Consider the following 17,435-nt stretch of genomic DNA (forward strand, 5'->3'; position numbering starts at 1 on the left):
ATTTTACATGCATTGCCTGTCACCAATTTTTTCTCTGTGATTACTCTGTGACCTCTGATGTGAATTTCCTAGAGAGGTCACACCCATGCAACTTCCTGTGGGGGTGATTAGGCACAGCACATGGAGCTCATGGTCTCTCCTAGCCTGAGGATCTATGGTGTGAGCATCCATTACCATCTAAGCACATGGAAAGAGCTGATAATCCAAATGTATAGTATTATGTTTATATAAGCCTGTCTGAATATAATCTAACTACAAACTGTGAGTAAACAGATGTTTTGTTACTTCAACTTTAAAGTGACTCAGCAGTGAATTATTCTGGGGTGTATGTGAGAGAGATGAAGAAAAGAAATTAACATTTCTAAAGCTGAAGCTGTGTGTATAAAATCTGCTAATTATTTACTACAAATAATCCAACAGGAACGCCACGGAGGAAGAGAGATGTTGATGTGGGGTGACGCCGCTGGGTGGGCCTGTGCCCACCCAGGCTCACCCATAGCTACGCCACTGATGGAAACAATAAATGCTTGTGAAGACAGCGAGAAAATAGATTGTGAAAGTACAGGCAAATGATAGAGGGAAACCTGTTCCAACATGTCACAGACCAGAGATTAGGGAGAAGATTCAATTTTCAGCAGGACAAATTAAAAGAAGCAATGGAGTGGCTTGGCAAGAAGAAAGTGAAATATACTTGAATGGTTAAGTCAAAACCAGACTAACAGAAAACCTGTGGCAGGATGACCCCAGCCTACCTGAAAGAGCTTGACCTATTCTGCCAAGAAAATGCAAAATTTGCACCATCCCAATGTGAAAAGTTGATAGACACATCCTAAATGACATATGATTGAATTGCTGCACAAGGGGCTTCTATTAATTATTGAGCCAAGGGGTGTGAAGACTTAGTCAAGAGACTTTCTGTTTTTTTTATTCTTAATTATTAATGTTTTGAATATTTCTATAACTGTCCCATACAATGCATGCTGCCACTTTTTTTTTTTTTACATTTGTACCCCGCGTTTTTCCCACTCATGGCAGGCTCAATGCGGCTTACATGGGGCAATGGAGGGTTAAGTGACTTGCCCAGAGTCACAAGGAGCTGCCTGTGCCTGAAGTGGGAATTGAGCTCAGTTCCTCAGTTCCCCAGGACCAAAGTCCACCACCCTAACCACTAGGCCACTCCTCCACTCGTTTCCTTTAACATATTGGATTTTTAGACAGCAGAACGTGGAATACATATAAGGGTGTGATGAAATTTGCAAGACACTGTGATACCGCTTCCCTTTCCTGGTGAATGTGTCCTGTAATCCAGACCTCCGCCTCCATGCTTATGCAGTAACTCTTGATGCCGGACTCAGTTCAGAACAGAAAAAGACTTAATACCAACTTCACTCGCAAACAAAATAAACAAAAATCCTCTCAATTTTGGGGAACAGTTCCAATTACCCTCACCGGCCCTTCTTTTGGTAGCAAAGTTCTGCTTTCCCTTATTTCTTCAGGCTTAACTTTAGCCCAGTTCCCCACAAAGTTCAGCTCTTTTTTCAAACTGGTTTCACCCAGCTTTTTAGCAAAGTTCAGTTCAGCATTCAGTCAAATGCAGTTCAGTCTTTAGCAAAGTTCAGTTCCACAAAATGAGCAAAAAAACTCTCCAAAGGAAGAGGAAGAAATCATATGAACCAGGAACCGCGCCCTACCTTCCCTCCTTCTGCACTTCCCCCAGCTCTGTCACTAGCAGGGCTGGTAGCACATCTCCCTCTTCACCAGTGCAGTTTTTCTAGTGAAAAAGGTGCAGGTACTCAAATGCCAGGCCACCCTTCAGGGGTAGGGTGATCACTGAGGGACCCACCCCATAATAGCCAGGCCCCCTGCAACCAGTCACAGAATCTATGACAAGGCAGAATTGGTGTGTAGAGCCTAGGCTCTTTCATTAAAACTCGGGGACCCTGGGTCAATTTTAGCAGACAATGGAAAAGGTGCTGGTACTCAGTACCCCCTCAAAAAAAAGCCCTGCTCTTCACAGAACAAACACCTGTGGCCTCCCACGTGCTCTTGTGCTGGAGGGATTAACCTTGGGTATTCTCCCAGTCCATGCTGGCTGGCTGTCTCTCCTGAAACTGGCACTTCAGCAGGTATGTCCAGCCCTTCCTCTTTGTAATCCATTTCCTCAGGTAACTCTGCCTCCTCCTCTCTCTTGTCCAGCTTCAGATCTCTCTGCCCCCTTTCACAGCTGGAAGGAATCCCATACTGATTATGCAGCCAAGGGAACTGGGCCTCCTCCTGGCAGTTTCTCCCCCTAGTGCTAACTGGGGAAAATCTGCTATCTATTCCCTGAGCTGTCTTCCCTTCCGTTTTTTCTGTGAATCCCTCCCAGGGTTTCTGGCCCACCCCTGTCTCCCCAGGCCGCAAGGGATTCTGGACATTGTAGTTCTGCAACACCCTGATTTTTCCTATATCCCTGCCTACCTGCCTTATCACAACACACACACACACACAAATCTTTGGTTGTCCTTCACTGTCTGTCTCTTGCAAATCCCCATCATAGTCAGAGCTATTGTGGTTTAATAGGTCACTGCATCTCTCCTGCCACCTTCTGCAAAATGACGACTTTTTCTCACTTTGCTAAACCTTATCTCTAATGAACAGTGCATTTCATACAGGGAAAACAAGTGAATTCTTCCAACAATTCTGCCTCCAGAGCTAAATGTTTTCTCAGCTTTTGCCATGAGAAATAAACTTTAAGATTTATAGGGGTTAAATCTATAAGAGGTTGCCTAGGTTAAGTGACTAGGAAGGCACTTATTTTGTCATATTGTTAAAAGACAGACGACTATATGACTTTAAAAAATACTCGCACAAATTCAGCATCAATAGCACCTACCGTATTTTTCGGACTATAAGACGCACTTTTTTCCCCCCAAATTTGGGAGGAAAATGGGGGGTGCGTCTTATAGTCCGAAGGTAGCGAGTTTTGGATCGCCGTCCCCTACTTATGCGATGCCATGTTCCCTGGTGGTCTAGTGACGTCGGGGCAGGAAAGAGCCCCCTCTTTCCTGCCCATCGTGCTGCTCTCCATGCTCCTGACTGCTTCCTGACGGTCTCGGCGATATTCAAAATGGCCACCGAGATTCTCGGCGGCCATTTTTAATCTCGCCGAGACCGTCAGGAAGCAGTCAGGAGCACGGAGAGCAGCGCGATGGGCAGGAAAGAGGGGGCTCTTTCCTGCCCGACGTCACTAGACCACCAGGGAACATGGCATCGCATAAGTAGGGGACGGCGATCCAAAACTCGGACAAGACACACCGGAGCACCTAGGTTTTAGAGGAGGGAAAAAGGAAAAAATTTTTTTCCTATTTCCCTCCTCTAAAACCTAGGTGCGTCTTATGGTCCGGTGCGTCTTATAGTCCGAAAAATACGGTACATTCAAGGCACAGGCAGACATTTAATATATGCATGTAGGCATATCAAACATATAAATGGCAAGTGCCGACTCACCTGCAAATGCGCAGTAGAGACTTCCCTCTCTGTCCTGCCCTCGCGTCAAGATGTGATGGCGTCAGAGGGCGGAACAGAGAGGGAAACAGAGTCGGACTGTTGGACGCTGCCGCTGGAGCCTGGAAACGAACATCGCACGCACCAACCTCCACCCTCCCCCCCATCTCCGCCGCCGCTCCCGCCCCTGCCACCCTCCGTATCAGGCCCCCTGCACTGACCTGACAGCGCCTCTCACCTCCGTGGAAATCTCGCCCGTTTTAACGGGCTTAACGGCTAGTATTGTATAAAATACTTCGGTACATTTTGACTCCGTCCAAACACTGCCCCTATGCATGCTTACTGCTTAAATAGGTGGTTGCAGCAAGATCAGTCTTCCAGCTTTCATCCTTCCAAGTTACCCCCGTTGCCCTTCTCTGCCTCTGTGGTAGCTATCAAGCTCACAGTGGTTCTATTTGCAGGGTTGGTACAGGGTTGGCACAGGGTTATTACTAGGTGCCCTGGGAAAACCTTCAGCTTTTCACTCTTCTCTTCACCCAACAATTGTGATCACCTCAACACCACCTCCCCCAGAATAATCTAAGTAAATTCACTATTTTAAAACTTCCCACCCTCCTCACTGATAAAAGATCTTCTGGTTTTGTTAGTTGGTTGTATTGGTTGTTTGTTTTAATAAACTAAAATGCTTTTGTTTATAAAACTTTGGACAAAAAAAAGGAATAAATGTAATGAACATAAGAATAGCCATACCAGATCAGACCAATGGTCCATCTAGCCCAGTATCCTGATTCCAAGAGTGGCCAAGCCAGGTCACAAGTACCTGGTAGAAACTCAAATAGTAGCAACATTCCACATTACAAATCCCAGGGCAAGAAGTGGCTTCCTCCACGTCCATCTCAATAACAGACTACAGACCATGGGGGAAATACACTATTTCTGGGATAAGCAGCATAAAATGTTTTGTACTTTGTACTTTTTTGGGATCTTGCAAGGTATTTGTGACCTGGTTGGCCACTGTTGGAAACAGGATGCTGGGCTTGATGGACCTTTGGTCTGTCCCAGTATGTCAATACTTATGTATGTACTTATGACTTTTCCTCCAGGAACTTGTCCAAAACTTTTTTAAAACCCAGATTCACTAACCATGGTTACCAAATCCTCCAGCAGCGAGTTCCAGAGCGTAACTATTCTTTGAGTGAAAAAATATTTCCTCCTATTTGCTTTAAAAGTATTTCCATGTAGTTTCATCGAGTGTCCCCTGGTCTTTGTACTTTTTGAAAGAGTGAAAAATTACTTCTACTTGTTCTATACCACTCAGGATTTTATAGATCTCAATCATATCCCCCCTCAGCTGTCTCTTTTCCAATCTGAAGAGCCCTAACCTCTTTAGCCTTTCCTCAAATGAGAGGAGTACCATCCCCTTTATCATTTTGGTCACTTTTCTTTGAACCTTTTCTAATTCCGCTAAATGTTTTTTAAGATATGGTGACCAGACTTGAACACAATACTCAAGGTGAGGTCACACCATGGTACAATACAGAGGCATTATAATATTCTTGGTCTTAATTCTGCATCCCTTTCCTAATAATTCCTAGCATCCTGTTTAATTTTTTGGACGCCATACACTGGGCAGAAGATTTCAGCGTATTGTCTACAATGACACCTAGATATTTTTCTTGAGAGCCACTGCTGACTCCTAAGGTGAACTCTAACATCAAATAACTATGATTCAGATCATTCTTTCCAATGTGCATCACTTTGCATTTGTCCACATTAAATTTCATCTGCCATTTGGATGCTAGTTTTCCAATTTCCTAAGGTCCTCCTGCAATTTTTCACAATCCTCATGTGTTTTGACAACTTTGAACAGTTTTGTGTCATCTGCCAATTTAACCACCTCACTCGTTCCGATTATAATTATTATTATTTAAAAAGAATACTAATTCAGCTATTCTATCTGACCACATTCTATTTAATCACATGTACTAAAATTTTGAGTGAAGAAATACAATAGCAGTTATGTGACTGTTATAAAGATTGTACTGTAGAGCATTTCTACTTAGATATTTATACATAAATGTATGTATATATTTGTATTTAACATATAATTTTAACACATTATTAAAATTATAACATTAAAATTCAGAAACATAATAAAAAATAGGAGTCAGCTTGACCATGCACGGGTTTAGGCATAGCCTAATTTTAGAAGAGCCCATTTAGGCATATAAAGCAGTGTTTTACGTATAAAAGTGGATTCTAGATGACCTAAAATGGAGTGGAGGAGTAGCCTAGTGGTTAGTGCAGTGGACTTTGATCCTGGGGAACTGAGTTCAATTCCCAGTGCAGCTCCTTGTGACTCTGGGCAAGTCACTTAACCCTCCACTGCTCCTGGTACAAAATAAGTACCTGAATATATGTAAACTGCTTTGAATGTGGTTGCAAAAACCTCAGAAAGGCGGTATATCAAGTCCCATTTCCCTTTCCCTATTTGAGATTCTACATGGAATGTTGCTATTCCACTAGCAACATTCCATGTAGAAGCCTGCCCTTGCAGATCATCAAAGCGGCTGCGCAGGCTTCTGTTTCTGTGAGTCTGACGTCCTGCACGTATGTGGCAGGACGTCAGACTGTCAGACTCACAGAAACAGAAGCCTGTGCGGCTGCATTGCTGATCTGCAAGGGCAGGCTTCTACATGGAATGTTGCTGGTGAAGGAGTAGCCTAGTGGCTAGTGCAGGGATCCTGGGGAACTGAGTTCAATTCCCACTACAGCTCCCTGTGACTCTGGGCAAGTCACTTAACCCTCCATTGCTCCTGGTACAAAATAAGTACCTGAATATATGTAAACCACTTAGAATGTGGTTGCAAAAACCTCAGAAAGGCAGTATATCAAGTTCCATTTCCCCCCTTTCCAAGCCTTCAAAACAATTAAGGTCATATCCATCAGTTTTAGTCTAATGTCACCAATTCTATCTAGTATAACCCCCCTAGGAAAACTAAGAGGAACTTTCCAATTTTTTTTCTACCAAATGGCTAACATGAAGTCCTGTTGTTCTCCCTTAACTCCCTCACAAATTAATCTGAACTGCATTTTCAGCTCCACAAAAAGGCATGTACGATGAATTACAGAAAAACATTCCTGCTTCATTGCAATATTCATCCCTAACGGTTTTGAAAATGGAAAAGGAAATAGATTTCACACTTGAAAGAACTACCTAGAAAGCACCATTCCGAAATAAGTGATACATCAAATCTTCCAACAGAATTTCAAAAACTCACTTCCCCCGACTCCAAATATATTATGTTTTACCAAGTGTCAACCCTCTGTTACAGCAACTCCAGCACCATCTAGAAAATGATATATATACATGATTTATAGAATGTAACGTGTGTTGGTACTTACTGGAAGGAAAGAAAAGTTCTGGGTTAACCTAAAATTGAACACATGCTTGACCTAGGCAGTGGATAATTCTGTCACGCAGCCAAAGACGGGCTTGAAACAATAAGATTGTGAGCCCACTAGGGACCGAGAAAGTACCTTAATTTAATATGTAAACCGCTTTGATTGTACCACAGAAAGGCAGTATATAAAGAATCTAATAATTAAACCGCCGTTTTTTGAAGCAGAATAGTCACGGCTTGAAATCGGAAATGGAATTTTTAAAAAATAAAACCCTTTCCATTTGTGGCACTGTCCTCCCCATCCCGGCACGGCCAAATACAGCTTCTCATAAACTTAGCATGACCCAGGTGCAGCACTGCAGGAATAGGATTATGACTGCCCTCTACAGCTCGTGTCTCTGCTCAGCTCAAGGGCAAAGTTTCACACGTTTTGTCTGCGAAGATGTCCTTACAACTGGTTTAAGGCACCTGCTGGATCAATGCATTTATTCAGATGATTTTAATCTGAAGAAAGATACTACAATAAAAGATAGGGCAAAGTCAGTACTATGGGGGAAAAAGTGTTTCGTTGCTCACGAAAATAAAGTTACTAATGACAGATCCAGCTAGAAAAAAATACTAGATCTGTAAGTATTATGACCAGCACTTTAAATATTTGTGTGCACTTTTGCAAACATTTGTATATTCTTTTCAGGAACAGGTCTACATGTTATTAACGATTTAAAAATGACTAGTAGTTTAAATGTGATGTATACACGATGAACAATTTTTTTAAAAAGAAAAAAAAGGTCAGTCCATTCTGCAGCCCAGTTGAATGGAAGCAAGCCACCGAATTAGTAAATTAATGTTGCTTCTGGTTTTGTTTTACTTAGCTACAGAAAAAAAGAAATCGTACAATAAGCTTTCTTGTTAAGGCGAATGAGGCAGTAATAAAGTACATGAGACTGACAGGTGCAAAAAAAAAAAAAAAACACTCGTATATAAGAACTAGACACAGAGCAGTCATGCACTATTTTACTTCACAAACCAGAATGAAAGAGAAAAAAAAAACAAACATCCTCAAACAAGTCTTACCAGCCCTGAAGCAAAGAAGACAGCCAACAGAGCCAAGCAAGCGCCCATCACAATAAGCAGCAAAAAGACAATGAGTGGATGCTGCTGGCTCATGCAATAGTAGGACTCATAGAGCCAGTCCCTGGACTTCTGCTGCTGCTTGCTGCCGGCATTCTCTGTCCTGTCAAGTAAATAGCGGCGCCTCCTCATTGCTTCTCGCCACATGGAACCTACTAACGACAAAGTGACTCCTTCCCCGCGGATTTTCAGCCACTTTCCCTCACAAGCTTTCAAGTACAGCAAAAATAAAAATTAAAAAAGCCACAAGGCTATCTCAACCTCGTCCGCCTCCAGAACCAAACTGGAAAGGGAATGGATGAACTCCCTCCCTTTCCCCCACAAAGGTTGTCTCTCAACTCAAGAACTGCTCTTCCTCGGTCGCGCAGGCAAAAGAAAAGAAACCCAGGGAAGAGTTCGCAGCTGAGCGCCGGGAGCTCGCATGGTGCTCTGGTGACAGTGACAAGCTGGCTGCTGAAGAGGGGCTGGGCTCAGGCTCAGCCTGCAACGTGCTTTCTGGCTTTTGTGTGGCCGGACGAGCCCAACGAGCGGGTCCTCCTCCTCTCCTCCTGGGGGACTCCCTCCGGTCAACACACTGCGGTGCCCCCTTCGCTGTATTTTTAGCTTCACCACTTGATCGACGTCCAGAACTTGGCGCCCCCCCCCCCGGTGGGGGGGGGGGGGGGTTTCCTTGAAGGTGTGAGAACGAATTCAAGACTCAGCCACTTTAATTGTTTTCTTCTGATCTTGAAAGCAGGCTGAGTCTGTCTTTCCAGCCTTTCCGGCGCTGCACTTACGCTTTGAGGATGCCCGCAATGGCCTGGCTGGCTTATCTTGTAAATCTCTTCACCTTTTCCCCGTGATGCTGACTAGGCATTTCACAGGAGAAAAACACACAAAAAAGAACTGAAATGGAAATTAAGAAAAGGAGGCGGGGAGCGTAAACAGTGCCTTGCTCCTACTGTTTACAGAGGAGATGGAAAAGGTGTAAATTAGTTAAGGCTTATTGCCCAGGGGAATGTGTTCCAAAGAAAGCCGTCTATAATTAGGATTCTGGTGGCACAAATAACATGTACGGGACTGGCTCGGGTGGGTATCTTTAGTATCTCGCCCAAACATATCAAAAGAAAAACTGCAGGAACCATAGCTGTTGAGTACTGTAGATTTTTTTTTTTTTTTTTTTTGTTAAGTCGCGTCATTACCTTTACTAGTGTAACCAAGGGTTTTTACTTAGTTTTGTTTTGGCTGCCAAGCTTTTAAGAAGTCTGACTGTGACAGAGAAAGGGACGCACGGATTGCACCAGTGACTGGTAGTCAGAGAGACAGTTCACGAGATATGATATAAGAAGCACTAGCAGCAGGCAATCTAAAATCTCTTGGACCGGAGAGGCACAGAAAAGTTTAGACGACTGCAGGAAAGCACACCTATAAACAAAACAGCCTGAGAGAGGCTGGGAACAGCAAGAGGACCAAGGGAGGCAACTGAAGGATGCAGGATGAGCAGGTGCACTTGTTGATGGAGTACTGCCTGGCCATTATAGAAGGAAGGGACCTTGGTTCCCCCCCCCCCCCCCAAGAAAAATAGAGAAGAAGTATCAGTATATGTAGAGAATGAGAGCTCAAGTTGCATATAAGGAGGATAGATTGAGAACAGGAGACAACCTATCTAGTCCATAATGGAGGCTGAAGCCAGTAAGGTGGAACTTGCCGCCGTTTTAGTTCACCCTAAACAATGCAAACGCTTTTGAAAACAATAGCAAAAGCTTATTTAAAGAATGTGCTAAGGGGCGCTAAGGGGCCCTTTTACAGAGCATCGGTAAGCCCAATACAGACTTACCACTTGCTCTTTCAGGATTGCCGCCGGCCCTACGTGGCTGCTGGCGGTAGTCCTGCCCCGAGCATGTGCCATTTCTGGGGGTAAATGAAAACCCCCGGAAATGGCTTGTGCAGTGGTAACCTGGCGGTAATCAGGCATCACCGCATGCTGACCAGTTACCGCCAAGTTAGCGTGGGAGCCCTTATTTCCACCGCAATGGGTGGTGGTAAGGGCTCCCCGTCATTTGGCCATGTGGTAAGAGTTCTCTTACCACATGCCATGTGTGCTGGTGGCTTTTTTTTACCCGCTGCGGTAAAATGGACCCTGGTGCATGGAAAAAATGGCCCCCGCTGCTAGCGCAGGGCCCTTTTCCCAACAGCTTGGTAAAAAGGCTTCTAAATTCACTAAGGGGGTCTTTTACAAAGGTGCTCTATCATTTTTAGAGCACACTAAAAATTAGTACATGCTAACCGTGTACTACTACTATTTAGCATTTCTATAGCACTACAAGGTGTACGCAGCGCTGCACAAACATAGAAGAAAGACAGTCCCTGCTCAAAGAGCTTACAATCTAATAGACAAAAAATAAAGTAAGCAAATCAAATCAATTAATGTGTACAGGAAGGAGGAGAGGAGGGTAGGTGGAGGCAAGTGGTTACAAGTGGTTACGAGTCAAAAGCAATGTTAAAGAGGTGGGCTTTCAGTCTAGATTTAAAGGTGGCCAAGGATGGGGCAAGACGTAGGGGCTCAGGAAGTTTATTCCAGGCGTAGGGTGTAGACACCCATAATATTCCTATGGGTATCTATACAGTTAGCACAAGCTAATTTTAGTGTGGGCTAAAAATGCTAGCACAACTTTGTAAAAGGGGCCCTAGGTTCTCTAAACTAAAGCTAATTTTTTTCTACCTTTATTGTCTGGAAAGCTTAGCCTCTGTATCCCGTATCTTCCACATTTTGTATTTATTTTGTGCTGGCTGCAGCATGTGTCTCCACTTTATCCTGTGGACCTGAAAATTGGCTGAAGACAGTTCTTCTCCTGTGGGGGGAGGAGGGGAGGCACTCTATATTTGTGTCTGGGCTGTGCAGAGCCTGGGCTCTTTCATTAATATTTGGAAACTAGGGCTCAGTTTTAGCAGACAAAGTAAATGGTGCCTATGCTCAGTACCATCAAATACCCCCTGAAAAAATCTCAGAGTATTTTTAAATAGTGTCCGTCTCATATGCAGACTTTTAGTTGATCACCTCTAGCACATGGTGCAACTTTCTTACTAATTTCCTCATTTTATTATACTCTTTATTTATTTATTTATTTATTTATTATGATTTTGAAAATTTACAATTTCAGTATACATAATCAAGAAAATCAAATACAACACATAAGGCAGCTCAAAAAGATTGCACAACGATACTGAACCAGCCCACATCTATGCGAGAGAAGCAAAAACAGAAGGAAAAACAATTTGGAAAATCCACAAGAGTGAAATAACTCATCCTCAACAAACAGGCAGCTAATTCCATTATCTCTCTTCATACCTTCCATCATGCACCATAGTTAAGCAAAAATGTTTCTAATTAAGTAGGGTCTCAAAAAACAAAACTATTTTGCTGGTAAGTAATTAAACATTTACATGGAAATTTTAGGAAATAAGTAGCATCCAGGGATATCACTTGTAGTTTTAAAGCCAAGAAGGCTTTTCTTCACATTTGAGTAACCCTGAATACATTAGGAAATATCACTATTCTTGTGACACAAAACATCTTTCTTCTTAAAGTAATTTTCAACATTTTAATCTTATCTCTGGCATCAGAAAATGTAACAAGAAGTGTAGCTCTGGTAGGAATGTTATCTTGGGAATCCTCCAAAAAAGCAGTTAAATTAACGAGATGAAATCAGAATAGCCCTTTCCTGATGAAGCTCCAGCTTCTGCTACTTTAGATGGTAAATAACAGTTGAAAATCTGTATAGCATGAGATGGTGACAACATCAAAATTCCTTTAAAATATTTCCTCAAAAGAATATCAGGAGCTAACAAATGTGTAGAGAGAATACTCAGAAAAAGCAAGCTTTTAACCCTTGCAGAATTCTCAATTTTCTCCAATGGTGAGTGTATGCTAACAGCAGGGGCATAGCTACCATTGGGCCCATTAGTAGGGGCCGCCCAAAGCTGCATGCACCTGATCACCCCCCTCTACATCCAGGCCCAACATTGCTCCCCCACCGGGCCTCCACATGTTGCAGTGGGAAAAGTGGTAGAGACAGCCTGAAAGCTGCTGCACTGGATGACAGACCTTTCTTCTGCTGTGCCTCACCCACAAGAAGTTGCATCAGAGAGGCAGAACATAGCAGAGTAAGGGCCCTACCATCCAGTAAGCCTCACTTCGGTTACTGGAAAAGTAATGGAAGCCATGCTGAAGGAAAGGATAGTGAATTTCCTGGAAGCCAATAAGTTGCAAGATCCGAGACAACATGGTTTCACCAAAGGGAAATCGTGCCAAACGAATCTCATTGAATTCTTTGACTGGGTGACAGGAGAATTAAATCAAGGACGTGCTATGGACGTCATCTACTTAGATTTCAGCAAGGCTTTCGATACGGTTCCCCACAGGAGGTTCTTGAATAAACTAGAAGGGCTGAAGATAGGACCCGAAGTGGTGAACTGGATTAGGAACTGGTTGACGGACAGACGCCAGAGGGTGGTGGTGAATGGAGTTCGCTCGGAGGAGGGAAAGGTGAGTAGTGGAGTGCCTCAGGGATCGGTGCTGGGGCCCATTCTGTTCAATATATTTGTGAGTGACATTGCCGAAGGGTTACAAGGTAAAGTTTGCCTTTTTGCGGATGACACCAAGATTTCCAACAGAGTGGACACCCCGGAGAGTGTGGAAAACATGAAAAAAGATCTGAAGAAGCTAGAAGAATGGTCTAACGTTTGGCAATTAAAATTCAATGCGAAGAAATGCAAAGTAATGCACTTAGGGAGTAGAAATCCAAGGGAGACGTATGTGTTAGGCGGGGAGAGTCTGATAGGCACGGACGGGGAGAGGGATCTTGGGGTGATAGTATCTGAGGACCTGAAGGCGACGAAACAGTGCGACAAGGCGGTGGCAGTAGCTAGAAGATTGCTAGGCTGTATAGAGAGAGGAGTGACCAGCAGTAGAAAGGAGGTTTTAATGCCCCTGTATAAGACGTTGGTGAGGCCCCACCTGGAGTATTGTGTTCAGTTTTGGAGGCCGTATCTTGCGAAGGATGTTAAAAAAATAGAAGCGGTGCAAAGAAAAGCTACGAGGATGGTATGGGATTTACGTTCCAAGACGTATGAAGAGAGGCTTGCTGACCTGAACATGTACACCCTGGAGGAAAGGAGGAACAGGGGTGATATGATACAGACGTTCAAATATTTGAAAGGTATTAATCCGCAAACGAATCTTTTCCGGAGATGGGAAGGCGGTAGAACGAGAGGACATGAAATGAGATTGAAGGGGTGCAGACTCAGGAAAGATATCAGGAAGTATTTTTTCACGGAGAGGGTGGTGGACGCTTGGAATGCCCTCCCGCGGGAGGTGGTGGAGATGAAAACGGTAACAGAGTTCAAACATGCATGGGATATGCATAGAGGAATCCTGTGCAGAAGGAATAGATCCTCAGAAGCTTAGCTGAAATTGGGTGGCGGAGCAGTTGGGGGGAAGAGGGGGTGGTGGTTGGGAGGCGAGGATAGGGGAGGGCAGACTTATACGGTCTGTACCAGAGCCGGTGATGGGAGGCGGGACTAGTGGTTGGGAGGCGGGAAATATTGCTGGGCAGACTTATATGGTCTGTGCTCTGAAAAGGACAGGTACAAATTCAAGGTAAGATGCCAAAATGGCTGACAGAGAGACTAAAGGAGAGAGGTGCTGTACTTGAGGTGGTGGGGGGGGGGGGGCAGAGGGAAGAGAGAGAGAGAGACCTGGAGTAAAGGGAGAGGGAAGATAGGGGGCAGATGCTGAACTGGGCAGGAGCAGAGAGATAGTGAGAGACTGACCAAAGAATATAGGAGGACAGAACATGGACCTACAGTGGGAGGGAAGGGTCAGGGGTGGGGTGCAGGAGGAATGGTAGGGAAAGGAACACAGAGGAGAGATGCTGAGCATGGGAGGAGGACAGGGACAGGAACATAGAAGGCAGGTGCTGGTAGGACAGATAGGGACACACAGAATAGATGAATGCTGGCCATAGAGAAGAAACATCTAAAGGACAGAAGACAATGGAGATAGTTAAGAAAAAAACAGAGAAAAGCAGGAGAGAGACACCTAGGCCAAAGCAATAATCAGACAACTAAGGTAGGAAAAAGTATATTTTTAAAAATGTATTAATTGTAACATGTCAACTTTAGAAAATGTGTATATTTGTGAACCCCCCACTGAGGTCCCCACTACCTTGGGGGTGATGGTGTTATAGAAGGCCCATTCAGTCCTAGCTATGCCACTGGTTAATAGAGTCTTTAATACAAAAGTGCATAAGTACATAAGTGTTGCCATACTGGGACAGACCAAAGGTCCATCAAGCCCAGCATCCTGTTTCCAACAGTGGCCAACCAGGTCACAAATAGCTGGCAAGATCCCCAAAAAGTACAAAACATTTTATGCTGCTTATCCCACAAATAAGCAGTGGATTTTTCCCTGCTCCATTTCAATAATGGTCTATGGACTTTTCCTTTAGGAAGCCATCCAAACCTTTTTTTAAACCCCGCTAAGCTAACCGCCTTTACCATATTCTCTGGCAATGAATTCCAGAGTTTATTTACATGTTGGGTGAAAAAAAATTTCTCCGATTTGTTTTAAATTTACTACTTTGTAGCTGCATCGCAGGTTCCCTAGTCCTAGTGTTTTTGGAAAGAGTAAACAGAAGCTTCACGTCTACCCTTTCCACTCCACTCATTATTTTATAGACCTCTATCATATCTCCCCTCAGCCGTCTGTTCTCCAAGCTGAAGAGCTCTAGCCACTTTAGCATTGCCTCATAGGGAAGTCGTCCCATCCCCTTTATCATTTTTGTGGTCCTTCTCTGCACCTTTTCTAATTCCACTATATCTTTTTTGGGATGCATCAACCAGAATTGAACACAATATTCGAGGTGCGGTTGCACCATGAAGCGATACAAAGGCATTATAATGTCCTCATTTTTGTTTTCCATTCCTTTCCTAATGCATAGTAACCTGCATAACGTGGAGGGGCATAATCGAATGGGGGCGCCCATCTATAAGAGTGGCCATCTCGAATGACGGCCCTGTTAAGCGACGTACCCGACTGTATTATTGAAACAAGATGGCCAGTCATCTTTCATTTCGATAATATGGTCGGGGCCGGCCAAATCTCAACATTTGTGCCGCCCTTAGAGATTGCCGGCGTTAGAGATGGCCGCCATTGGTTTTCGCCGATAATGGAAACTAATGGCGACCATCTCAAACCCGGCCAAATCCAAGCCATTTGGTCACGGGAGGAGCCAGCATTTGTGGTGCACTGGTCCCCCTCACATGCCAGGACACCAACCCGGCACCCTAGGGGGCGCTGCAGTGGACTTCACAAATTGATCCCAGGTGCATAGCTCCCTTACCTTGTGTGCTGAGCCCCCCAAAACCCACTACCCACAACTGTACAACACTACCATAGCCCTTAAAGAGTAAGGGGGGCATCTAGATATGGGTACAGTGGGTTTTGGGTGGGTTTTGGAGGGCTCCCATTTACCACCACAAGTGTAACAGGTAGGGGGGGATGGGCCTGGGTTTGCCTGCCTGAAGTCCACTGCAATACCCACTAAAAACTGTGCCAGGGACCTGCATAGTGCTGTGATGGAGCTGGGTATGACATTTGAGGCTGGCATAGAGGCTGGCAAAAAAATGTTAAAAATTTTTTTCTTGGGTGGGAGGGGGTTGGTGACCATTGGGGGAGTAAGGGGAGGTGATCCCTGATTCCCTCCAGTGGTCATTTGGTCAGTTCAAGCGCCTTTTTGAGGCTTGGTCATGAACAAAAAGGGACCAAGTAAAGTCGGCCAAATGCTCATCAGGGCCGGCCTTCTTTTTTCCATTATTGGACGAAGCCTACCATCTCTTAACCACGCCCCTGTCCTGCCTTCGGTACACTGCCGACACGCCCCCTTGAACTTTGGCCGGCCCTGCGACGGAAAGCAGTTGAAGCCAGCCAAAATCGCCTTTTGATTATACCGATTTGGCCGGCCTTAGGAGAAGGCCGGCCATCTCCCGATTTGTGTCGGAAGATGGCCGCCCTTCTCCTTCGAAAATAAGCAGGATAGTAACATAGTAAATGACGGCAAATATAGACCTGTACGGTCCATCCAGTCTGCCCAACAAGATAAACTCATTTTACATGGTATGTGATCTTTATATGTATACCCGAGGTTGATTTGTCCTTGCCTTTCTCAGGGCACTGATCGTAGAAGTCTGCCCAGTACTGTTCTTGTACTAAGTTCTGAAGCTAACATTGAAGCCCCTTAAAATTTACACTCCAGCCCATCCCTATCTATTCAGTCATGATCAGGGATTAGACCGTAGAAATCTGCCAGGCTCCCATTTTGTTTCCCAATTACCGGCGTCACCACCCAATCTCTGCTAAGATTCCACAGAACCATTCCTTCTAAACAGGATTCCTTTGTGTTTATCCCACGCATGTTTGAATTCCATTACCGTTTTCATCTCCACCTCCCGCGAGAGGGCATTCCACATATCCACCACCCTCTCCATGAAAAAATACTTCCTGACATTAGTCCTGAGTCTGCCCCCCTTTAACCTCAATTCATGTCCTCTAGTTTTACTGTCTTCTCGTCTCCAGAAAAGGTTCATTTGCGGATTAATACCTTTCAAATATTTGAACGTTTGTATCATGTCACCCCTGTTTCTCCTTTCCTCCAAGGTATACATGTTCAGGTCAGCAAGTCTCTCCTCGTACAGTTTGCAATGCAAATCCCATACCATTTTTGTAGCTTTTCTTTGCACCGCTTCCAGTCTTTTTACATCTTTAGCAAGATACGGCCTCCAAAACTGAACACAATACTCCAAGTGGGACCTCACCAACGACTTGTAGAGGGGCATCAACACCTCCTTTCTTCTGCTGGTTATGCCCCTCTTTAAGCAGTACTACTACTACTACTACTATTTAGCATTTCTATAGCGCTACAAGGCATACGCAGCGCTGCACAAACATAGAAGAAAGACAGTCCCTGCTCAAAGAGCTTACAATCTAATAGACAAAAAATAAATAAAGTAAGCAAATCAAATCAATTAATGTGAACGGGAAGGAAGAGAGGAGGGTAGGTGGAGGCGAGTGGTTACAAGTGGTTACGAGTCAAAAGCAATGTTAAAGAGGTGGGCTTTCAGTCTAGATTTAAAGGTGGCCAAGGATGGGGCAAGACGTAGGGGCTCAGGAAGTTTATTCCAGGCGTAGGGTGCAGCGAGACAGAAGGCGCAAAGTCTGGAGTTGGCAGTAGTGGAGAAGGGAACAGATAAGGATTTATCCATGGAGTGGAGTGCACGGGAAGGGGTGTAGGGATGGACGAGTGTGGAGAGATACTGGGGAGCAGCAGAGTGAGTACATTTATAGGTTAGTAGAAGAAGTTTGAACAGGATGCGAAA

At 44.4% G+C, this 17,435-nt stretch overlaps 1 protein-coding gene across 1 annotated transcript in view; it reads right to left on the reverse strand.

Moving 5' to 3' along the window:
• Positions 1 to 8,168, reverse strand: part of ADCY2 (adenylate cyclase 2) — an 812,163-nt gene extending 803,995 nt beyond the window's left edge. The window contains exon 1 of the mRNA XM_030205406.1: positions 7,965 to 8,168. Coding sequence (XP_030061266.1) covers positions 7,965 to 8,168 — 204 coding nt within the window. The remainder of the gene's footprint in view (positions 1 to 7,964) is intronic.
• Positions 8,169 to 17,435: the final 9,267 nt, after the last annotated feature.

This window comes from Microcaecilia unicolor, chromosome 1, assembly GCF_901765095.1.
Source record: "Microcaecilia unicolor chromosome 1, aMicUni1.1, whole genome shotgun sequence".
NCBI lineage: Eukaryota > Metazoa > Chordata > Amphibia > Gymnophiona > Siphonopidae > Microcaecilia > Microcaecilia unicolor.